The sequence below is a fragment of the Gopherus flavomarginatus genome, chromosome 1 (assembly GCF_025201925.1).
Source record: "Gopherus flavomarginatus isolate rGopFla2 chromosome 1, rGopFla2.mat.asm, whole genome shotgun sequence".
Taxonomy (NCBI): Eukaryota; Metazoa; Chordata; order Testudines; family Testudinidae; genus Gopherus; species Gopherus flavomarginatus.
Genome location: NC_066617.1, coordinates 323,530,683 through 323,555,444, shown reverse-complemented (window position 1 = coordinate 323,555,444; position 24,762 = coordinate 323,530,683). Strand labels below are relative to the sequence as shown.

Here is a 24,762-nt window from a genome sequence, read left to right as displayed (position 1 = left end):
ACATGTCTGTTCCACTGTAAGCGCGCATGCACTCCAGTGCATAGTTGTTGGAATGTTTTTCTCTTAGAGGTACCTATTGGGATAGTATGAGCACTCCCCACTGCCTAACACACGGCACTCAGGCATTAGGCCACCCCAATCCACCTCAGTTCCTTCCTACCACCCATGATGGTTGTTGGAGCTCCTGTTCTTACCTGTGCAAGTCCCTTCTTTCTTTGGTAGAAATTGTAGTAGACCCCATTATTGTTATAGAGTAGTTGTATAGTTTAGTTAGCTTAGGTTAGCTAAGTTTAAAAAAAAAATAGTAGTTTTCTGTCACTAGCTCCCATCTGGGTACTGGTATTGGTACCATACTTATACCATGTTCTCTGGGCTTCAAGACCTGCCACTCTTGGGCAAACCTGAAACCTGTGCCAGTTAGTGATTGTCACCTTGGCGGCCTTAAGTGCTTGGAGGAGTCTCATGTGACTGACTGCAGTATGTGTAAGGGGTTTAAGCCCTGTCCAAAAGGACAAGGCAGCCAGACTTAAGTACCTATTGGAAATGGTGCTCTGCATTCCTTTGGAGCCATCCTGCTCAGTCTGGGTGCCATCAGTCAGCAGTGATCCTCTGGCCTTGCTGGTACTGAGAGGCAGGCTGATTGATATTACTGGTGCCAAAAAAAAAGAGGTACTGCAAGTCATCTAAGGACTCAGTACATGGCACATCAAAATTGAGGGCAAAGAAGTTGAGCTCTACCAAGGATTCGGGTGTGGTCAAAAAGGAAATGCTGCCGAGAGCACACTTTAGAACAGGAGTTTGACTCCAGAGGACAGTTCAGGCCAGCTGAGACCAATTTCCGAAGGGCAAACTTTATTGCTGTCACCTCAGGTTCCAGTGTTGCAAGATGGGAACACTTTCCTAGTACTGTCTACTCCTAAAATGTTTAAAGCTCTGAGAGCGTTGTTGAATTCCTTGGTACCACCCCTGGCAATTCACGAGTCTCACCTAGCATTAGCGCTAAAGATACTGATTCTCATTGCTTCGCCTCCACACTGTGTGGGACTGTCGGATTCTGGAATTAGTGTACCAATTCAAAACAGTATCATCTAGGGGAAAGCTGCAGATGATCTTACCAGTGTACCCCCTTCTCCAGAATCTGAGACTCCCTCTACCACCTGCTGCAAAAAGGGTGGAAAGGAGACCAAGTTCCCTGTAAGGCGCGCAGCAGCCTTCTTAACACTGCGCAGGCGATCAGGGAACCCGCCACTCCCCCAGCCCCAACTCTGTTAGGGCCAGGGTAGGGGCACCTCGTCAAAGTCGGGGCATCCCAGCCCAGACTTGGCTGGGGCGCACACATGGCCCAAACCCAGCTCTAGTCCGGACCTGCCCTGGGAGGAGCACCTATTCTGTGTTCACAGCCCCAGAGCTGCCATGGAGGGGAAAGGTGCCTCTCGCCCAGCCCAGGTGCTACTGTGGGGGGAGAGAGCTGGGGGGAGTCCTCTCTCCTGGTCATAGCCCTGGATCCTGCACCCCAAATCCCTCATCCCTGGCCTCACCCCAGTAGCTGGAGCCCTCCCACCCTGCATCCCAAACCTCTTCCCCAGCATTGAGCCCTCTCCCACACACCAAACCCTTCAGCCCTACCCCCACCACATAAATTTTGTTATGTGCACCAACATGGAGGTGATGTCTGACATCACCTCCATGTTGGTGCACATAACAAAATTCATTCTGCACATGGGTGGGAAATATTAGAGGAAACATGGATAGGAGGTACTATGTTCCCCCCTCGGGTTCAAACGCTTTCACAATAATGCATCACTGAGCTCCTTAGTAATATCTGCAGCTAACAAAAGAGAGAGGCCTGGTTACCAGGCATCAACACTAAAGAACAAGGAAGCTAAGAAATTAGACTTGTTTGGAAAGAAGATTTTTTCCACAGGAGTGTTATAGCTTTGTACTGCAAACCAGCGAGCTCTGTTGGGGATGCTACAGATTTACCTTATGAAATATACTTTCAGAGTTTAAGGACAAGTTCCCAGATGACTTACAACTTTGAAACAGAAGATTAGAAAGCAGGAGATAGAAAAATCCTTCCCATAGCCCAGAGGGACAGAGACAAGACAAAGAACTCAGACACAAACTTCCCTCCACCCAGATTTGAAAAAGTCTTGTTTCCTGATTGGTCCTCTGGTCAGGTGTTTCAGGTTACTCCTTTCCAGGTGAAAGAGACATTAACCCTTAGCTATCTGTTTATGACAAAGGACAAGCTCCCAGATGACAGGAATTTCAGGTGGTGGTGGTGAACAGGTTGGTTTCTATAACAGCTTTGCAGTCTAGTCTGGATGCATCTGACTCTGCAGCTTGCTGCATGGCCTCTGCCATCACTGTGTGACAGTCTTCATAGTTGCAGTCTTGTGGTCTCCTCTCAGAGGTACGGCCAGCAATCCAAGACCTTCCCTTTGATGGGCCATCACTCTTCTTGGGAAAGACTGGTGAGACCCTGAATAGTCTTCAGAACTCAAGAGTGATTCTGAAGTTTCTAGGGATTTATACACTGGTGGAAAAGAGAGAGTCCTTCCATCCACATCAGACCCAGTGATTTCCAGGGTTTGTTTCATAAGCCCAGGACCTACCGAGGAGGAGTAGAGGTTACAAAAGACATCCACCACCATCCTTTGCTTCTGCAGCTGCCAGTTCATCAAGGCAGGCTGAATCCTCCAACAGCACGTTTTAACAGACTGGTCAAGGGCAGAGTACCATATCCAAGAATGCCATTTTTCTCTTCCCTGCTTTTTGCAAACCACCTATCCCACTTCCTTCATGCTTGGGCTCACATCACCAAGGATCAGTGGGTTCTAAGCACAGTGGAAGTGGGATACACCCTTCAATTTGTCTATCCCATACCTCCTCTGGGACCTTCTCCCATGAAGCCGTGTTGTTGTGAGACATTCAGTTACTACTTCTTGTAGGAGCTATAGAAGTGGTCTCTCCATTGCTCAGGGTAAAGTGGTTTTACTCATGATACTTCAGGATCCTGAAAGCAAAGGGGGTATGTCAGGCCTATTTTAGATCTGAGAGCATTAAATAAGTTCCTAATGCAATGAAAATTACGGATGGTCACTCTAGCTTCCATTAGTCCTTTCTTAGAGCTGAGGATTGGAATGCTGTCCTTGATATAAAGGACACTTATTTCCCTGTGGCAATTTATCAGAGGCACAGAAAGTTTCTAAGCTTCACAGTCCTGCCCTTTTTTCGTTGGCAATCTGTTGCTCCAGTATTCACAGTGCATGACAGTGATAGCAGCATAACTGTGGAGATCAGAAGTCCATGTCTTCCCTTACCTGGATGACTGGCCAATAAGAGGCTGTTCTAGGTTGCAGTTGTTGTCCAGCATAGAAGTTATCCAATCTACATTTAATGTGTTGGGCTTGCTGATAAACACAGATGTCTGTCCTGTCTCCAGTACAGAAAATAGAATTTGTTGGAGCAGTCCTGGAGTCCATGAGGACCAAGGTCTTCCTTCCACTGGCAAGATTTCACATGATGGCAAGGCATTGTTTTAGACTTAGACCTATTCCCTCATCACAATAAGAAGCTGTTTGAGGTTGCTAGGGAACATGGCAGTGTGCACTTACTTAGTTCGGTATCTACATTTCAGAGAGTGAGAGGGCTGCTGAGGTGTATTCACCAAGGAAGCACCATATGGCCCTGACAGTTTGGATTCTGAATCAAATCTTATCCTCCCTAGATTGGTGGACAGATCCTGCCAAAGTTTTGTAAGGGAGTTCCCTTTTCCCTGCCTCAACAATCTCTTACTTTAGTTATGGGGGCCTCAGACTTAGATTGGGGGGCTCACTTGGGTCTCATACAGCTACAAGGTCTCTGGTCTCCCAAGATCTAAGGATACATATAAATGTCAGGGAATTGAGAGCTACCCAGTTAGCTTTCATGGCATTTCTTCCACACATCAAGGGGAAGGGGCTTGTTGGTTCTGACTGACAATATAAGGGCTGTGTTTTATGTAAACAAGGAAAAGCCAAATTTTCACTGCTGTCAGGAAGCGATTCTACTTTGGGACTTCTGCATTGCTTACTCTATACTTCTGAAAGCAGCTCTCCTTCCAGGGATCCAGAAAACCCTCGCAGACCACCTAAGCCAGTGATCCCCAACCTTTTCATCACCGAGAGGCATCACCACCAAAATGCTGCTGAATTTCAGCGGCATTTCGGCGGATGCTTGACCGCTGGCCAGGACGCAGGCACATTTAGATGCACCTGCAAGCACCGCATTGGGGACCCTTGACCTAAGCAAATTGTTTCAATCACCATGAGTGGTCCCTTTGTCTGGATATAGCATCTCTGTTTTCTAGTTCTGGGGAACTCCTCAAGTGGATCTATTTGCAATAAAACACAACTGTAAGTGCCACTGTTTTGCTCTCAAGTGGGCCCCAGCCCTGGTTTACTAACACAGACTTTTCTACTGATGTGATTAGACAGTCTTATGTAACCTTTTCCTCTGATCCCTTGCGTGCCTAGAGTTCTGTGCAAAATCAAGTAGGGCAGGGCTAATCTTTTACTCATCAGTGCCAGAGCTTCTGGCGCCATAGGCAGAATTCGGGGAGGGGGGGCATTTTGTGTGCTCCCCATGGGGCGTGCGGGAGCTTCCAGTTCCGCTCCCATCGCGCCTCTGAAGGACTCTCTGCCGAAATGCCACAAGCGACAGCGGCAGTCATTGAGCTGCTCAGTTGCCTGCCACTGTTTTCCACGGCACGTCAGCAGAAGATCCTTCTTTGGCAGCGCGACCGGAGCGGAACCAATAGCTCCTGTGTGCCCCATGGGGAGCGCTCAAAATGCCGACCCCCAAATCCTGGCGCCCTAGGCAATTGCCTAGGGTTCCCTAATGGAAGCACCGGCCCTGATCGCCACAGTATGCCCCCATCAGTACTGGTTCTTGTAGTTGTTAACCTTGTCAATTGACCCCCCTATTGTCACTCCTGCTACGCGAATTGTTGATTTTGCCTAATCACAACCGTCTCCTTCAATCCAGTCTACAGACCCTTCATCTGACATTCTGGAGGCTTCATGGCTAACATCTGCAGAGTGGTCCTGGAAGTGCTTCTAAATAGTAGTATTTACTTAGCAAAATGAAAGAGGTTCTCCAGCTGGTTCAGAGTGAAAACAGTTTTCCCAGGCCTTGCTTTTATTCAGCATGTTTTGGACTATCTTCTGTCCCTAAAGCATCAACAGTTAGCAAGTGCACCTCACAGTTGTCTCAGCCTTCCTCCGGCCTATTGATAATCACTCTTTTTCAGATCTGAAGTCCATTAAATTTCTGAAAGGCTTGGACAGACTTTTTCCACAGATGCAGGATCCTGTTTCCCCATGGAGCTTTAATCTAGCCTTAGTAAAGCCAGTGGGTCCTCCTTTTGCACCTGTAATGACTTGCTCTCTTTTGAACCTTTCTATAAAGATTGCATTTCAGGCTATTACGAAAGCCACCAGAGTGGGGGAACTGAGGACATTTAGTATCAGATACAGTTTTCTTCACAGAGAATCTTCATCCTCACCCAAGGTTTCTTGCTAAGGTGGTTTCCAGTTTCCATTTAATGAAGCAATCTTCTTGCTGACCTTTTTCTCAAAGCTTCATGGCCATAAGGTGAGGAGAGGCTTCATAATCTAGATGTTAGAAGAGCTTTATCTTTTTATCTGGACTGGACCAAGCCTTTTTAGGTCTTTGACATAATTGTTCATTGTGTTTGCAGATGGAATAGAAGGCTGCCCACTATCCACTCAAAGGCTCTCACCTTGGATTTCCAGTTGTATTCACTTATGCTGATGTGATGCCTCCAGCTAGAACATTAGGTCATTCAACTAGGTCCCAAGCAGCTTCTGCTGCCCTTCTGGCTCACATTCCCATGTTAAACATTTGCAGAGCAGCAACCTGGTCTTCGTGTCATAAATTTACCTCTAATTACGTAATCTCTCACCAGTCTAGAGACAATGTCAGAGTTGGACAAGTAATCCTCCAATCCCTGTTCAAATAGACTCCACCTCTGTTTTGGAATTTGGACTGGTAACTTGAACCACAACTAGATATACATGGCTAAGCTGAGAAAATGTGATCTGGTCGCTGTAAAAAATGGTTAGTAAGCTTTCTCTAGCTGCTGTTGCACATATCCATTCTATGACCCTGCCTTCTTACCCTCTCTATCAGAATCTATCTGGTAGTGAGAGGTGTCAGGGCAGCTCTGCCTTTTATGCATGTGCACTGTGTGTGAGGCACTGGGGGGTGCTCATGTTGCCCCAACTGATACTGCAAAGGGAAAAACTCTCGAACTGTGCACTGGTGCGCACATAGAGCTACAATACGATGAACACGTACAATACATCTCAAAGAACAATAGTTATGGAAACTAGTAACTTAAAATAAATAAATAAATAAACAGTAACCAAGTCATTGTCTTCTAGTTAATATCTCGTCCTGTAGGCTTCCCTGTTCTTTCTCACAACTCCTTCTCACTGACTGGGCTTTCCACCTTTTTCTTGAGCAAAGATTGGGTACCGGAGCAGAGACTTCTCTTCATAAAATCTCTGATTACTAATTTAAGTCTTCACTGGGTAGTTTGAAAGGAGAAACGTCCAATCTGTATTTGAATGGCATACTGGTGATCATGTCTGCTTTCAACCAAATAGGGACAGAGCAGATGTCAGTATGCATTTAAGCATTATATTTGGATTGCAATATATTGATGAATGTATTATTGGTGTAAAATGATGTAAATTTCCTTTTGGACTGCTCTCCCTTTTGTGTGTAGGGGGTCTAAATATAATATAGTCTTGTGTATTGGTAGGGAGATCAAGTGTTATAATTTTTCAGCTATACTGAGCCCAACACCAAAAGTATCAAACTGGGAATACTGTATTTAGAGAACATAATTTACATATTATTTTAAGTAACCTATTTTCTGCAAGCTCCTCCTATACAAAACCAGACAAGATACTGTATCTTGGTCCTTTACCACCATTAAAGAATAGGATTATGGGTATTTTTGCAATGTCATAGTTATCCAGTTACTTGCATATTTTCACAAATGAGAATCCAAGTGAGCAAGGCCCCACATGTTGGTAGGCCTTAATAGCCAGCTTCTTTAGAATATTTTCTGTCATCTTGTCAACATTTATGTATATATGTATATGTTTGTACCCTTGCAAAGGTATTTGAAGTGTGGTGCAAGATCTTACTCTAATACCTTAACTTCAAGGCTTTATTTGTTGAGGATGAAAAATTTCCATAAATTACTGTTCTTTATGGATTGAAAATCACTTTAGTTAAATAAGATCATTAAAATGTTTCATTAAAAAAGGTAACCTAATCTATCTTTTCAGTCAGAGATGGAGAAGCCCAGAGGCAGAAAGAAAGCAACCATCACAGACTCAGAAGAGAAGTTAGGCATAGATGACCTGAATAAATTGGGGCAAGAACAGAAACTTAGAGGGAGTCAGCGGGGGAGGAAGAGAGCTGCAGTTGTTTCAGAATCTGATGAACCACAGTGGCCAGAGGAAAAGAGGCTAAAGGAAGATGTATTAGAAAGTGAGGATGAACAAAACAGTCCACCAAAGAAGGGAAGAAGAGGACGACCTCCTAAAGCAGCTAGTGGGGGTACACCAAAGGAAGAACCAGCAGCAAAGACATCTAAAAGGGGCAGAAAAAAAGCAGTGCCTGTAGCATCAGTAGTGGAGGAAGAAGAAGAGGAGGAGGAGGAAGGGCAAAGTGAAAACGTTGAACAGAAGCCAAAAGGCAGGCAATACAGGACACCAAGAAGAGCGCAACAAAGGTGTGTCTCTTTTCTTAAAAGTGCATTCTTAAAAAACAAACAAAACAAAAAAACACACACCTTAGATATTAACTATAATTTGATATTTTGCAATTTGGGTCTCCCTCAAAACAGAGTAGAACCGTCTGAAACTAGTGCAGTTGAATCAACACAGTCTACACCACAGAAAAGACGAGGAAGGCCACCAAAAACACCACCATCACAGCAAAAAAAAGGGTAAGTTCTGAATGTAACCTTCAGAATTTTCATCTAGCCTTCCTATTGAAAGGTCAGGCTTTATCTACTTGGAGACCATCTCAGTGGTTAATATTTTTTATACAAGATGTGCTACAATCTACAGAGAGTTACTATTCCTCAAGGTCTTAGGCACATGGTTTGCCTCACTTCTCCGTAGTTACCTGTAGAACTGTAGGTTTCTGAAGCTCAGTCAATATATATGACAGGAGTACGGTGAATAAAGAGGAAGAACTGGAAATATTAATACATAAGCTAAATTGTTGTTTAATTGGCATCACGAAGACTAGGTGGGATAAGTTTAATGACTGGTATATTGGTATAGAGCAGGGATGGCCAAACCCTGGCTCATGATCCACATGTGCCTCTTTAACAGTTAAAGTGAGGCACGCAGAGCCCGCCATGCCCCCCCCCCCACACACACCATTCTTTACCTCCTAGACTGGCAAGGCTTCTGCCATGCAGCAAGGTGGTGGGGCTTGGGATTTCAGCCCTGCGGGGTAGCCCCAAGCCTCGGCTAACAGTCCTGAGCACTGGCAGGTGTGCCCAGCTCTTGAAGTTCTGAAAATTATCATATGTGGCTCAGACATTCAGCAAGTATGGCTACCCCCTGGTATAGAGGGATATAGTTTGTTCAGAAAGGACAGGGATGGCGCGTTGCATCATATAACAAGAATGTATACACTTGTCTCAGGTCCAGAAGAAGGTGAGATTGGTAAAATTAAAAGGAATCAAAGATGGGTGTGACATCTACTGTCGACCACCAGATCAGTACAAAGAGGGGTTGATAAGGCATTTCTAGAACAAACAACAGAAATAGCCAAAACATAAGACCTTTTAGTAATGCGGGTCTTTAACTACACAGACATTGGTTGGAGAAGTTGTATGGCAAAATGCAAAATTTCTAGTAAGTTCTTGGGATGTATTGAGAGCAACTTTTTGTTCCAGAAAATGGAGGAAATAACCAGGAGGGCAGCCATTTTAGACTTGAATCTGACTAACAGGGAGGGATTGGTAGCGAATTTGAAGAAGGAAGGCAATTTGGGTGAAAGTGATCGTGAAATGATAGATTTTGTGAGTCTAAGGAAAGAAAGAAGGAAGAACGGCAGAATAAAAACAATGGCCTTTTTAAAAAAAAAAAGGGAGAGGGGGCAGGAGGGGCGCAAACTGGAATGTAAGGTCCCATAGGAAGAAGATCTAAGGGATGAAGGAGTTCATGAGACTCCGCAGTTCCTCAGGTTAAAGTTAAAGTATTAAAGGCATAACTGCAAACTATCCCAGTGTGAAGGAAAGATAGGAAGAATAGTAAGAGGCCAATATGTCTACATAAATAACTCTATAATTACCTGAAAATCAGAAAAGAATCCTACAAAAAGTGGAAACAGATGAATTGCCAAAGAGGAGTACAAAAGAATAGCACAGGATTGTAGGGACAAAATGAGAGAGGCTTGAGCATGAGACATAAAAGGAAGTAAGAACAAGTTCTTTAAATACATTGGGAGCAAGAGAGACTAAGGAAAGTGTAGGTCCTCTACTCGCCAGGGGAGGAGAGCTAATAACTGATGACATCAAGAAGGCTGACATCAAGAATGGCTGTTTTGCTCCAGTCTTCACTAAAAAAGTTAATATATAAATAAATAAATATATGGAGATATAGAACTGGAAGGGACCTTGAAAGGTCATCGGGTCCAGTCCCCTGCCTTCACTAGCAGGACCAAGTACTGTCCCTGACAGTTTCTTTTTGTGTTTGGTTTTCCTCAGATCCCTAAATGGCCCCCTCAAGGATTGAACTCACAATCCTGGGTTTAGCAGGCAGCGAACATAATACCTATCTTTAAAAAGGGGATGAAAGCATACATGGAATTATAGACCAGTGAGCCTGACTTCGATACCTGGGAAGATACTGGAACAAATAATTAAACAATCTGTTTATAATCACCTAGAGAATAATGGTGTTATGAGGAATAGCCAGTATGGATTTGTCAGGAACAAATTATGCCAAGCTAATCTTTTTTGACAGGCTTACTGGCCTGTTGGATAGGAGAGAAACAGTAAACATGGTATATCTTGATTTTTAGTAAGGCTTTTGACACAGTCCCTCATAAGCAAACTAGGGAAATGTAGTAAATGTAAGGAAATGAAATTACTAAAGATGGGTGAGCAACTGGTTGAATGACCATACTCAAAGAGTAGTTATGGTTCACTGTCAAACTGGGAGGATGTATCTAGTGAGGACCTGCAGGGGTGAGTTCTAGGTCTGATACTATTCAGTATTTTCAAAAATGACTTGGATAATGGAGTGGATAGCATGCATGTGTGGATGACCCCAAACTGGGATGGATGGCAAGCACTTTGGAGGACAGGACTTGGACAAATTGGAAAATTCATATGAAATTCAATACAGAGAAGTGCAAAGTACTTCACTTAGGAACGAAAAAATCAGATTGCTAAGCAGAAGAGTTCATGCATTTTGGATGTGGCCACTCAAAATGATGTGGGCAATTGGGGGTTAGTGTTATGCATAAAGGGTTTGAAGTGGGCAATTAAGGGTAAGCAGGCCATGTAGTACCCCTCTACCCAGATATAACGCTGTCCTCAGAAACCAAAAAGTCTTACCACATTATAAGTGAAACCACGTTATATCGAACTTGCTTTGATCCACTGGAGCGCGTATGTGTGCACACGCGCATGCGCTGCTTTACCGTGTTACATCTAAATTCATGTTATATCGGATTGTGTTATATCGGGGTAGAGGTGTATATTACAAAGTGTTATAATAAGCCACAAAACCAGTGATTAAGTCCATGTTTTTTGGTGTCTAGCAAAGTTCCTAAGCATACCTTTTGAAGGTGTTGTGCAGGTTTCCCTTGAGGACAGGTATTGAAAGATCAGATATGGAGTGACTGTTTTGTGAAAAGTGTTCTGCCATGAGAGAGATGGTGCTTTTGTCTTTCATTTTACCACAAAACCAATGTTGTACCTGAGAACCATGAAACCCAACAATATAACTGAGCTACAGCTATCATTTCTTAAGGGTTATTGATATGAAAAAAAAACAAACACCCCTTGGCCTGCAATTTGACTTAAGGTGTTGGGAAGAAACATATATCCAATTTAAGCTCGACATAAATAGTCCTAAACATATGAACGGTCTGTCCTCATAAATACCTTGAACTCCTGATATATTATTCTGGAGTAATTTTGGTTGCAAAATCACTCAGCCTAATAGAATCTCTACCCTCTGGTTACAGATAAAAGTAGGTGGGCACTTATACTATAAGTTTTACAGGAAGCAAATTAAGAACAACTGTTTAAAAGGCTAGCTGGAAGTTTTTTTCCATTGCAGAGTTTTTGTGTGCTTAAAGACTATGTGCTGTAAAATTAATTTATTACGATTTTTAATTTTAGCCGTGCTGGGCGCACCAAACAAACAGCAAGTAAAGAAAATGAATCTAGTGAAGAGATGGATATATTTCAGGGTAGTTCTCCTATCAGTGATGACATTCCCCAAGAAGAAGTAATGGAGGAAGAGGAAGTTTCGACGATCAGTGTAAGATACATGTTTGAAATGTATTCTGTTGATCTATGTGGTACCTCTATTCCTAATGTTGATAAGCAAAAACTCACTTTTCAGATTTTGATAGTGTATATTTTGGCTCTAAAGATATATTTATAAGGAGAGCTGGTGAGAATTTTCCATGAGTGTTTTTTGGTGAAAAATAGGAATTCTGCAAAATTGAAATTTTTTATGGGAAAATTGTCTATTTTTGTCAAGACACTTTCAGTTTTCCGTAAATTTCCAAAAAATTTGTTTCAAGACCCTACTTCTCTCAGCATTTTCCTGAGCTGCTGTGATGACTCATGGGCGTTGCAATTCATGTGCTTCTTACTTCCATTCTTCAACATGGGCAGGACACCCCAGCCAAACTGCATCTCTCGTGATACCTCACAGTCATGGAATTCCTATGATACACGTGGGCCAGAGGGGACGAGAGATTGTCAGACATCCTGGGAGTCCTATGATTGTGGGGATGTGGTTCAGTTGGGGAACCTAGCCCTTGGGAAAATTGGGGACATGATCTGACCAATAACTCCCATGAAGTATTGCAGTGGCTCGGGCATATGCAGATTAATGTCCTGAAATGAAACATTTTGACATTTCTGAATAAACATTTTCAGAATGTTTTTTGTTCCACTATAAATTTCAACATTTTGACTTTACATCCAGATTTGGGATGAAGACAAATGTTGAAATTCAGAATTTCCCATACAATGGAAATCTTGTTTTTCAATAATATCCTTCAATATAAGCCTCTGCATCATAAATATTCAAATATGTACCTATATTGGTGATGTATATTTTTAAGTGGGTGTGCTTGTTTGCCTTGTGTGTAAAAGGATGTTTTTAAGTGATCTTTTCATGATCAAGGTCACTAGCTGAATGTCTGAAATATAAGAGTAATAAAATATTTGTGTAATTTAGCTATAAACATTTTAACTTCATATTTTTTAATGATAACACTAAAGCATATATATTTGCATAAGGATTATATTATTTAGGCAACCTTATCTCTAAGTTAACAATTTTTAAATCGTATTTGCTAGTTTTCTGCCAGGAAAAAAATGAGCCTTAATAGTTAAGATTAGGTATACTGGGGACATGAAGTTTTGTGTGGTGCCCGGCTCCTAAATTCTGTAGGAGATGGGGAGGTTTTTCAAGTTAAATCCCAGAGTTCTAGAAAGAGAGGAGTTGGTAATTTTTGAGCTGAAATAAAGGTCTTTCAGGACTGTATAATTTATTATGGAAGGTGGACAATGAGTGGCCAGAATAAAAATTGAGATAGGAGGCACTCCCTGGCTCAGTGTATTTCCTTTTATTTTTTTAAGCCCCATTCCTTCTTCATCTACATTCTATGTTGCCTTTTAAACTTTAAAGGAATTTGGCAGCTCTTTCCCCATTACATCTGAAAAACTTTCATTTTCCTTGTCCTGTGAAGCTGAGGAAGTCTGCATAGTTAGGAAATTGTCGTCTACTATGACGTGCCAAGCAAACAGATTTTAAACGAAGATAATTTAACACTTATGGCTTAGTTTTATGTACTTACCATTTTAAATGCTAAAGCTTTTAAGCAAAAAATGCTGTAGTACTTAACCACCTCAGTAAGAATGAAGTTTGCTTGTAGAAGAAGAAAATATTAAGAAGCTCAGTGAAGTCCCAGAATGACCCTAAATTCCAGGGTATTGGGGAGCTACTTAATGTCCTTGAGTACGTGGTTGACTGCATTCATCTCCAGAATTGGGAACCTCATAGGCTGGAAGAAGTGATTGAAAGAGAGATGCAGCGAGCAACCCTTGGATCCTGAAGAGTTTATTGGGTCTTCAGAGATTTGGTTTCTGGGGTCTACTTAGCCTGTTGAACTCAAAGTATAATTTAGTATCTGTACGACGGTAGCATATAGAAGCCCCAGTTATGGGTCATGCCCCCATTGTGCTAGGCACCGCAAAAAGTCATAACAAAAAGATTCTCCCTGTCCCAAAGAGCTTCAAACTAAGTGTAGGACAGGAGGAAGAAGGTGGGTACAGACAGCAGGAGCATAAGGAAACAAAGATGCTACTGGTCAACATGATAGGCAGTGGTCTCAACACATCAACTGCCCAGCCATTGTAAAGTTCTTTGTAGGTAAAATATAGCTATATTTATATGGTATAAACCATATAGCTACTTTAAGGAGCTCAGTAAATTGAACAGAAGTTCTTCTTCGAGTGCTTGCTCATGTTGATTTCATTGTACGTGTGCACACGCCCACATGCGCAGTCATCGGAGATTTTTACCTTAGCGGTATCTGTGGAGCCGGCTGTAACCCCCTTGAGTGTAGCATTCATGCACTGGTATATCAAGCGCTGTCGGCCCTAGGCACTCTGTTATTTCTTACTGCCTGTGGTGGTCAGTTGGAGTGCCTTTCCTTGCTCATCAAGGACTTGCGGTTTTCCTTATCTTGGACTTTGTGCCTTTAGGCTTGTACATCGTTATCTTTACTGTTAAGTACCTGTTAAGTGTTGTAGTTAGAGTTGGATCCTAGTGGGGACTTCGCTCCCAGTGAGGCATGTCCCAGTCGGGCTTTAAGCAAGGCCACCCAGAGGATTCAGGGGGCTAGGGGCAAAGCAGGGGAGCTGCAGCGCTTGTACTTACCTGGTGGCAGTCTGCATCTTCGGCAGCACTGAAGGGCCCCCTGCCAGTGAAATGTCACCGAAGACCTGGACTGTCGTCAGGCCAGGGCTCACGGGGCCCCAGCAGGGCCTGGGGCAAATTGTCCCCACCACCACCCAGCCCCCACAGAGCCCTGGCTTTAAACCCTACAATTGCTGTAACGCACCTATGCCTGTTAGCAACCCCGGTGGCAGCTGCCTCAAGTGCCTGGGGAAAGCACACATTAAAGAGAGATGCAAGATTTGTAAGAACTTTTTGGCCTTGCACCCAGAAGGAGAGGGATATCAAGCTCAGGGCTCTCCTTATGGAATCCGCCCAGCATAAGTTGACCAGCACCTCAACATCAGCGCAAAGTGCACCACCGCCGCCATTGCCCACCTGGCACCATTCTTCGTTGCTGGTCCCTAAGAAGAGGGCTAAAAAACAAAGCTCACTGACGAAGAAGTGGCAGTGAGCAAAGAGTCTGCCTCAAGTTGCCCATCCACACTGGAGCCCCACAGTCAACCATCTCCTGCTGAGGCTGTTAGCCTGGGGAAACGTCCTCCTCTGACTTCAGCGAGTGGTACAAGGCCGACTTTCCTCCCGGCACCGACACCGTCACAAACTCAGGTGGTGAAGGAGCTCAAACCTCTGCCCATGCTGACAGCATAACCAGTGCTGCCAGCCTCCACTAAAGCTCCTCAAGCCAGTCGATAAGGTTCCCCAAGGAGTGGTGGAGCACTGCCGATTCCTTGAGACAACGGCGTGCTGTCCACTTCCACACCGATGGACACCAATACCATCATCTAGATCATCACAAACTTCTCTTCGGTCTCCAGCATCGTGGTCACCGCTGTTGCGATGTGATTCGCCAAGGGAAAGCCACCAGTTCCCCTATTATCGAAGTCGGCCGCAGTCCCAGAGGTCCTCATCCTGACACTGTTCCCGGTCACCACTGCCATGGGAATAATCTCTCTCCCACTTCCAATTTCCCTGGCACTGCACCCGCTCACCATGCTGTTGGTACCGATCCCCAGGACACGGGTCTCCAGTGTCGGTGGTCTTAAGGCAAACTTGGGCCTGAACAGCCTTCTGTGGTCTCCAGAAGGTGGTTCCTCCAGAACTGAGGGGCGTTTCAGCCCGTCGCCCCAACCTCAGTGGCGAGACTGGGCATCTGAGCCAGTGGCGGCATCAGAACAGTGATGATAAACAGGACAGTGGCCTGCTCAGTGGCCATGTTGGAATACCTGGGGGGGGGGTCCAGTCATGGTGTTGTCCCCCTCAGCTTACTTGTCAGTCAAAGCTGTGTAGCAGTGATCATCGGCACCAGGCCCAGGCCGAAAACGCACCTGGTATCCGAGGTTCAGAAGGCTGCACCTACACCTAACTCATCCTCCCCAGCGGAGAGGGAGGAACAAGCCCCCCATCCGTGGGTTCAGTACTCCTAGTCATCCCCTGACGAAGCAGTTGCTGGGCCCTCCAGTGCCAGCCCTCCTGATGACTTCAAGGACCACCATGCCTTGCTCTAAGGCAGCTGGCTGACAACCTGGACCTGCAAGTGGAGGAGATGGCTGAGGAAGAGGACACTTTTTAGCGTGCTGTCAGCCTTTACCCCATCTGTATTACACTATCCGTGCATGACGGGGTCTCAAAAATTGCCAAAGGCATCTGCCAGACACTCTGTAAATACTGTACATAGTGACACACTGTACAAGGGGGAGGTGCTGTATATACACCTCCCACCTCAAAGCAGACTGAGAAAAAGTACTTTGTGCTGGCCAAAAGCTTTGAATAACTATATAGCCCCACTCGCTGGTGGTCTCTGCGGCCAATGAAAAAGAGAAGCAGGGGAACACCAACTCCACCCCATGAAATAAGGAGGTAAAAAGATTTGACTTGTCCGGAAGAAAAATTTATTCCACTGCAAGTCTACAGTTTCGGGTGGTGAATCACCAGACCCTCCTGCACCACTATATCTTCAGTTTATGGGACTCTCTCCATCAACTCAAAGACTCCCTCCCACAGGACTGAGCCCAAGAGTTTGTTACTCTGGTGCAGGAGGGCACCTTGGCTGCCCGCTCTGCTCTTCAGATGGCATGGGTTGCAGCAGACTCAGCAGCTGGGGTGGTGGCATCCATGCCAGTTATGAAGCACAGCTCCTGGCTTCAGGTCACTTTGATGGGAACGATCTGTTTTCCAAGCAGACTGATGTGAGGCTGCACAGGGTGCAGGACACCAAGGCCACCCTCCGTTCATTGATATCCACACACTTCAGTTGGCACATAAGCCATTCCGGCCGCCCCTGCCGTCAAGGTCCTGGCGGTCTTACCCCAGACCTGCAATTAGGAGGGACAGGGCACTGCTTTTAGTCATTGCCACCTTTCTACTTCCTGCTTGCCTGTGCAAGCTGGCCAAACCAAGCATTCTGCAGGGCCAAAACACTTGTTTTGATGGCATGATTGAGAGCGATGCCCCAGCCAATTCCCTGGGTCCGCTACCTTCCTCAACCACCTGTTCCCCTACCACTTGGCCTGGTTGTGGGTTACATCAAACCTCTGGGTCCTGGACATAATATCGCGGGGCTATACCCTGCAATTTTTGGCCAACCCTCCGTCTCACTCCCACCACTTCCCCGTCCCTCTTCAGGGACCCTTCTCATGGTCAACTCCTTGTTCAGGAGGTCGAGAACCTCCTGTGTCTGAGGACTGTGTGGAGGCAGTTCCTCGGGAAAAGAAAGGAAAGGGATTCTACTCCCGGTACTTCATAATCCCAGAAGCGAAAGGGGGCCTCAGACCCATTCTGGACCTGTGCTTGCTCAACATGTCTCTCAACACCTGTCTGCATCTGGTGGGGCACATGGCTGTAAGCACGTACGTGGTCAACAATGCTCGACTTCATCTGCGTCTGCTGCAGGTGTGGCTGGCCTTGGTCTGTATCCCCAGCAAACACTCCCTGGACAGAATGGTCACAGTACCAAGTCACATCAACATCCTTCCAGGTCATCTCAGTATGACCTTCTCGTCTCACCACGAGTGGTCCCTCCATCCGGAGATGGTCAGGTTGATTTTTCCAACAGTGGGGAACCCCCAGGTGGATTTGTTCATGTCCAGGATGAACAGGAAGTGCCGCCAGTTCCACTCCTTCCAAGATCTGGACAAGGGTTCCCTCTTGGACACCTTCCTCATTCCGTGGATGAGGGGTGCTCATGTATACTTTTCCGCCAGTGATATTGATCCATAGAGTCCTGGTGAAGATCAAACAGGAGAGAGCAAGAGTCATCCTTGTGGCCCCGTCAGCACTGGTTCGGCATGCTGTTGTACCTATCGACAGTAGCCTTCCTCCTGCTGCCCTTTCGACCAGATCTGCCATCGCAGAACCACGGCAACCTACTGCATCCGAACCTGGTAGCGCTGCACCTGACTGGGTGGCTGAATGTGGAGGAAAGAGCTTGTTCGGCCCGCGTTCAGCAGGTGTTGCTCGGCAGCAGAACACCCTCGATCAGGGCAACCTACCTGGCGAAGTGGAAAAGGTTTGCATGCTGGGCCTCGGAGAGGCGTGTCAGGGCTGAGCAAGCCTTGCAAGCCTGGATTACCTGTTGCATTTGAAACTTCAAGGATTGTCCTTTTCCTCCGTCAAGGTGCACCTGGCGGCCATCTCAGCACTGCATCCCCTGGTCCAGGGCAGGTCCCTCTTCGCCCGTCCTATGACGGTGCATTTCTTGAAAGGGCTGGAGTGCCTCTACCCGCATGTCAATTAGCTGGCTTCCCCCCAGGGACCTGAACCTTGTGCTTTCCAGACCCATAGGTCCTCCCTTCAAACCCTTGGCTTCCTGATCTCTCCTCCTCCTGTCGTGGAAGGTCTCCTTTTTGGTCGCTATAACATCAGCCCATAGGGTGTCAGAGATCAGGGTGCTCACTTTGGAACCGCCCTGTACGTGTGGTGTTGGGGTTTATTTGTTTTTTTTTCCAAGAACAAGGTGAATCTGCATCCTCACCCGGCTTTCCTGCCCAAGGTTGTGTCCCAGTTTCATATTGGCCAGGATATATTTTCACCCGTCCTCTGCCCGAAGCCCCATGCATCAGATGAGGAATGAAGGCTTCACACCCTGAATATCAGATGGGCACTAGATTTCTACATAGAACAAAACTATTCCTTAAGTCAATGCAGCTGTTTGTCACGATGGTGGATAGGATGAAAGGTCACCCTGTGTCTGCCCAGAGGATCTCGTCCTGGATCACGGCCTGAATCCATTACTACTATGAGCTGGCTAAGATACCCTCGCTGGTAATTGTAATGGCTCACTTGACTAGGTCAGAGACATCATGGGCAGCATTCCCTGTACAGGTGCTGGTGCAAGAAATCTGTCAGGCCGCGACCTGGTCTTCCGTCCACATGTTCGTGTCGCATTATGCACTGACCCAGCAAGCTTGTGACGACACTGGCTTTAGCAGAGGTGTACTACAATCTGTGAAGCTGTGAACTCTGAGCCCACTCCAAAGATTCTGCTTGTGAGTCACCTACAGTGGAATCAGCATGAGCAAGCACTCAAAGAAGACAAAACGATTACCCACCTTTTCGTAACTGTTGTTCTTCGAGAGGTGCTGCTCATGTCCATTCGATTACCCACCCTCCAGTCCCTCTCTGTTGGAGTTGTTGGCAAGAAGGAACTGAGAGGGCATATGGCCAGCAGCGCCCAATATACCAGCGCATGAGCATGGCACTCAAGGGGGTGGCACAGCTGGCCCTATGGATACCGCTAAGGCAAAAATCTCTGATGCCCGCGAATGTGAGTGTATGTGCACCTACAATGGAATGGACCTGAGCAGCACATCTTGAACAACAGTTACGAAAAGGTGGGTAATGGTTTTTTCCCCTCTAGTTCCCATTTGTCAAAGAGCTGCTAAGCAATCCTTGAGTACCTGCCTGCTGAGTTTAGAAAGTCTGCAAGAGTCCTTACAGGCCTTAGAAGTTGATGTGGAAAATAGTATTTCTTGCTGGTTAGTAATATTTTCTCAGTTTGCTTCTACAGCATACATTGAAACTTCTATGACAGATAATTCCAATAATTTAAGTTCTGAGATATTACCAGTATCTGTAATTGTGCCAAGTTTAAGGCTTGTTACTTTTATGAATTTTAGGCTTGGCAGATCCAAGGAACATATCTGATACCAAGTTTAAATTTTAAATAGGTATTTTTCGTTCCTTTAAACTTTAGAAGATTTACTTTTAATTTTCAAACAATTCGGTCTTTATCTAATTCTTAAAATAAGCACGAAAGTTTTTTGTTTTAAATTTGGGAATGATAGACTAGCGTTTTTGTATCTAACCACAGGATTTAATCCCTCATGTAACTGCAATTCTGTGTAAACTGGGGAGCTGCAAACAATGCCTCCATACCATAGAACAGATGTCATTGCAGAAAAGCACAGTTTATAAGAATCAAAACCAAAAAATGCAAAGTCTTGCCCAAAAAACTATTTAACTAGTAGTTGACTATTTGGGCCAATTCCAAGAACTGCCCATCTATAGTTTTTTGGTAACTGGTATCTCCCAAGAAGGGGTGGTTTTTTGTTATTACTAGATGGAGACAGGCCTAGGGAGCTCCTATAAATATATTATTTCATAGCTTATGAAGAACTGTGTAAATTCATTGTCAGTTTCAACATTTTTCCCATAATGGAGTACATTTACACACAAACTTTTTCAAAATAATGTATGTTCAGCTTTTCTTTAAAATTAATTAATTAATTAATTAAATTCATTTAATAAATTATTTTTTTAAATCTCTTGACTCTCTCTTCAAATAACAGGTACGTCGCAGAACTTCCAAAAGAGAGAGGCGATGAGGAAGCATGTAATTATCCACGTTCCAAGAATGTTCATAATTTTGAAGCTTGAGGCTGAATGAAGCTGTTAGTGCACAAAATGGGGTTGCTGAAGACAAAAACTTACTTTACATTTACTACCCCTACATTTGCAGTCCCTAGGTCACAGGCTTTAGCCACACACATGTTGATATCATTAACTGTGGATTTTTGTGAAGTGTAATGTGCGCTGCCTTTGTAGACATATGAACTAAAAAAGAAACATGTAAATAGCCCTTTTTTAATGTTTCTGACTTCTGAAGTGCTTGTATAGCTTTTATCAGTGGCTTTAAACTGACAGTGCCCAACTGTTTATTAGATCTGTTGATTTAAAAAAAGAAAAAAGTTTGTTAGAATGGATCTCAAGCAATATCTGTCAGTGTTCATCTTTGTACTCTCCTTGACATTTAACTGTGAAAAAAAAAATCAGTTGAATAAATAGTGCCATTTTCTTTTGCCACTATTTGTTTGGGGGGGTGGGGAGAAAAGGAATGATCTTTGTTTCCTTTGTGTATCTAATCTAGAGTTTACTTTTAAGCACCTACCTGTCATCAAAGTGCTAAATTACTTTCTTTTACTAGTGAACGATGTCCGATAGAATAATACAACATATTCAAATTGTGAAATAAGTTGTCTAATTCACTTTACACCTCAGTATTGATGCCAGGCTTTTCTGGACTTCTAGTGGCATTGAAAATTCAGAAAGGATTTAAAATATTTTAATTTTAAAAATGTTATTAAATAATGTACTGAATTACCCTATCCATTTTATCTTCCCCATCAGTTTTTATTAATCTACTGTATCAATAAAATTCTGTAACTGAATGAGTTTTTAATAGTCTAGTATGTTAATGTGTATAGATATTTCCTCCTGAACATTATGTTCACACAGAGCAAATTATTACATTATAATATGAAATCTGATATATAAACATTATGAAAATACAGTTCTTATTACAATGTAAAGTTAATCGCAAAGAAAAAAATTTTATTGATGCAGTGTGTCTTTATAAAGCTGTTCTTGAGAGCCAAGTGTTTTGTATTTTATAGTGAGTTGCATGTTTATGAAAAATGTGCTGAAAATGGGATGTAATTTTTTTTGGAAACTCGTATCTAGCAGTAGTATATGGTAGGTTGCTTCATGAGAGCACCTTCTACCAAGAGTTTATTGTACTTATTTTTTGTGAGCCAAATTTTTTTTGGTATGAAGAGCTAAATTGTTATTGAATGACCAGCTGTAGGTTTTTGCAGTCAGGTATTCAAGATTTGAATGAAGCTCGCTTTTATTTAGTGCTACCTTAAAGTTGTTGAATTTTTGTTTGTTGGGTGTAATCTACAAAGAACAGAGATGAAATATGTAAGGCAGTATCCTATGTGCAGTTTTACAAACTATCTTTGAACCAAAATGTATAGGTTGTTGTTTTATGCTTAGCCAAGCACGTTTTTATAATTTCAGGTGCACTTCTCCCTCTGGTTCCTTGCAGTTGACGTGAAAAAGATCCGTTTCTAACTTATTAAATCTTTATCTCATTGAATAATGGAGCATTTTCATATAACCCATCAAAGCATATGTTCTTAAGTGATATTGCAAGATAGCACATAGAGCCATAGGGATGTGAGAGAGGATGATAGTGTTGAAACATGGTTTTACCGATTTCACGACTACATCATAAGAAATTTGACTGTTTTCTTTTGACTTTTTCAATTTAAAATTTCTGTTCATTGAAAACTTTATTTTCAAAAAGTAGATTCTTCTGCCTCTACTTAAGTTTTACACAGTATTCAGCTATTCTACAGTTATACCCATGAATACGGGGAACTGCTGCCCGTAAGGGCAGTTAAAGTTGGTTTAAGTGACTGACTTTGAAATTTTCATTAGCACAGCGAACCTGAATAGCTTATTTACACTTCAGCAGTGCCAATGCAAGTTTTTTATCCTATAAAATAAAATTTGAAAGTTAACTTTATATTTTCTTCATTGACAGAATTGCACTGAAAACATTTATGGAAGATGTGTCTTTAAGTCCATTTTATTCAAAAGATGAAAAACTGGTGTTGAAACTGCTGTGGGCTGTTGGTTATATGTCCATAAGCATGATTGGATCAAATTTCATTGAATATAGATGTACAACAACCAATCATAAAATATGATTAATGTAAATTTAAACTATAGTTTTGCAATTTAAATGTTTATTTTTTGGGTTATAGCATGTAATTCATTATTACAATGCAAAACAGGTGCAGCAGATATGACATTCTGATATTCAAACCTCTTCTAGGTTCATCCTCATTTCCACATATAAGTAAAATGAATATTTTATGTACTAATATTGAGATCTGCATACAGTAGCTACAGTAGAGTAAAATTATGTATAAAAATATAAATTGCTAACATTTAGTTAGCATGTTCTTCTGCAATGATAATGTTCAGTTTATAAAAATGTACTGTATTACATTAAAAAATCAAATTGAACTCACTGTAACAAGTTCCAGTATGAAGTTCTTACAAAATTACAGTGAGTATCTTGCTGTATCCTGCAGCAAATTAAGCTAATCTTCATTACATTTCATATTCTTGCTGCAGTCCAACAGGAAAGTTTCTATGCTCTTCACTTTATATGTAAAATATATGCAGTGACTGTAACTCTTCTCTAGCTGTTAAAGGTTAATTTACTTTCTGACTCCATAAGCTTGGTTTTTGACACTTCTTCCTTGTTTCCACGACCACCTCTGAGAATGTGAATATTAAGGGCTCCTCTTAATGCTACTCTAAATAGGGAAATACATGAAACTGCTTGCTTGACAGTTGTATCTGAATAATCTACCCACAAAATTAGTAATCTTTAGCTATACATTAATCATAAAATCATAGGCTGGGGGAGAGACCTTCAGAGGTTATCTAGTCTATGCCTCTGGACTGAGGTAGAACCACGTATGCCTAGACCATACCTGACAGGTTCTTGTCTAACCTGATCTTAAACATTTCCAGTAATGGGTATTCCACAACCTCCTTGGTTACTTATTCCATTACTTAACTATCCTTATAATTAGAAAGTGTTTCATAATATCTAACTAAATCTCTCTTGCAGGAGATTAAGCCCATTACTTCTTGTCCTACCTTCAGTGGACATGGAGTTCACATCTTCTTCTTTATAACAACCATTAACATATTTGAACACTGGAATCAGGTCTCCCCTCAGTCTTTTATTCTCAAGACATGCCCAATTTAACCTTTCCTCATTGTTCACCTCTGAATTCTCTCCAATTATCCACACTTTTAGTGTGGCGCCCAAAAGTGGACACACTACTCCAATAGAGGCGTCACTAGGCCCAAGTAGAATGGAACAATTACCTCCCATGTCTTAGGTCATGTCTACACTACAGCAGCATGCCTCCAAGACTGCACCGTAGTTGATTCCTACTTCATGGAAGGATTTTATTATTTCCATGTCGGTAATCATCCTCTCCAAGAGGTTGTAGCCTGGTCGACGGAAGAATTCTTCTGTCAATCTGGCTGTTTCTACAGTGGTGGTACGGTCAATCTAACTATGTCACATAAGGCATGACATTTTTATTTCCTTGAGCGATATTGCCAGCTTGCTGTAATTTTTTGTTGTAGATCAGGTTCCTTTTAATATGCTCCAGAATATTAGCCTTTTTCATAGTTCTGTCATATTGTTGGCTCATATTCAATTTGTGATCCACTTTAATCCCGAGATCCTCTTCTGCAGTACTACAGCCCAGCCAGTTATTCCTCGTTTTGCAGTTGTGCATTTGATTTTCCCTTCCTAAATGTACAGCTTTAAACTCATTTTTCTTCAATTTCATTCTGTTGTTTTCGGACCAGTTCTCCAATGTATCAAGGTCTGAATCCTGTCCTCCAAAATGCTTGCAACCCTTCCCAGTTTGGAGTTGTCCTTGCATTTTATAAGCATACTCTACACTCCATTATACAAGTCATTAAATAAAATACTGAATAGTACCAGACCCAGATTAGAACCTTGCAGGACCCCACTAGATGTGTCTTCCCAGTCTGACAGCAAACCACTGTAACTCCTTGTTGAGTACAGTTGTTCAACCAGTTTTGTGGCCCTTTAGGTAATTTCATCTAGATCACATTGCCCTAGTTTGCTTATGAGAATGTCATGTGGGTCTGTGTCAAAAACCTTATTAAAATCATAAGAATGGCCAAAGGTCCATCTAGCCCAGTACCATGTCTTCTGACAGTGGCCACAGTCAGGTGCCCCAGAGGGAATGAACATAACAGGTAATCAAGTGATCCATTCCCTATTGCCCATTCCCAGCTTCTGGCAAACAGAAGCTAGGGACACCCTCCTGGCTAATAGCCATTGATGGACCTATCCTCCATGAATTTATGTAGTTCTTTTTTGAAGAATAGCAAGATATTTCACGTCTACGGCTTCCTCCCAATCCACAAGGCCAGTAACCCTACCAAAGAAGGAAATTAACTTGGTTTGGCATGATTTGTTCTTGACAAATCCATGTTGGCTATTACTTATCACCCTATTAACCTCTAGGTCAGAGGTGGACAAACTACGGCAAGCGGGCCACATCCAGCTCACGGGACCCTCCTGTCCAGCCCCTGAGCTGCTGGCCCAGGAGGCTACCCCAGCCCCTCCCCTGCTGTTCCCCCTCTC

General features: G+C 43.3%; 2 protein-coding genes across 4 annotated transcripts in view; one reads left to right on the top strand and one right to left on the bottom strand.

Moving 5' to 3' along the window:
• Nucleotides 1-22,590, top strand: part of PDS5B (PDS5 cohesin associated factor B) — a 265,724-nt gene extending 243,134 nt beyond the window's left edge. For all 3 annotated transcript variants that reach the window (XM_050937113.1, XM_050937114.1, XM_050937115.1), the window contains 4 exons: nucleotides 7,371-7,819; nucleotides 7,934-8,035; nucleotides 11,462-11,603; nucleotides 20,051-22,590. In XM_050937113.1, the coding sequence (XP_050793070.1) occupies nucleotides 7,371-7,819; nucleotides 7,934-8,035; nucleotides 11,462-11,603; nucleotides 20,051-20,086 (729 nt within the window). In that variant the 3' untranslated portion in view covers nucleotides 20,087-22,590. The remainder of the gene's footprint in view (nucleotides 1-7,370; nucleotides 7,820-7,933; nucleotides 8,036-11,461; nucleotides 11,604-20,050) is intronic.
• N4BP2L2 (NEDD4 binding protein 2 like 2) overlaps nucleotides 1-24,762 on the bottom strand; it is a 479,674-nt gene that overhangs the window by 379,086 nt on the left and 75,826 nt on the right. The window lies entirely within an intron of this gene.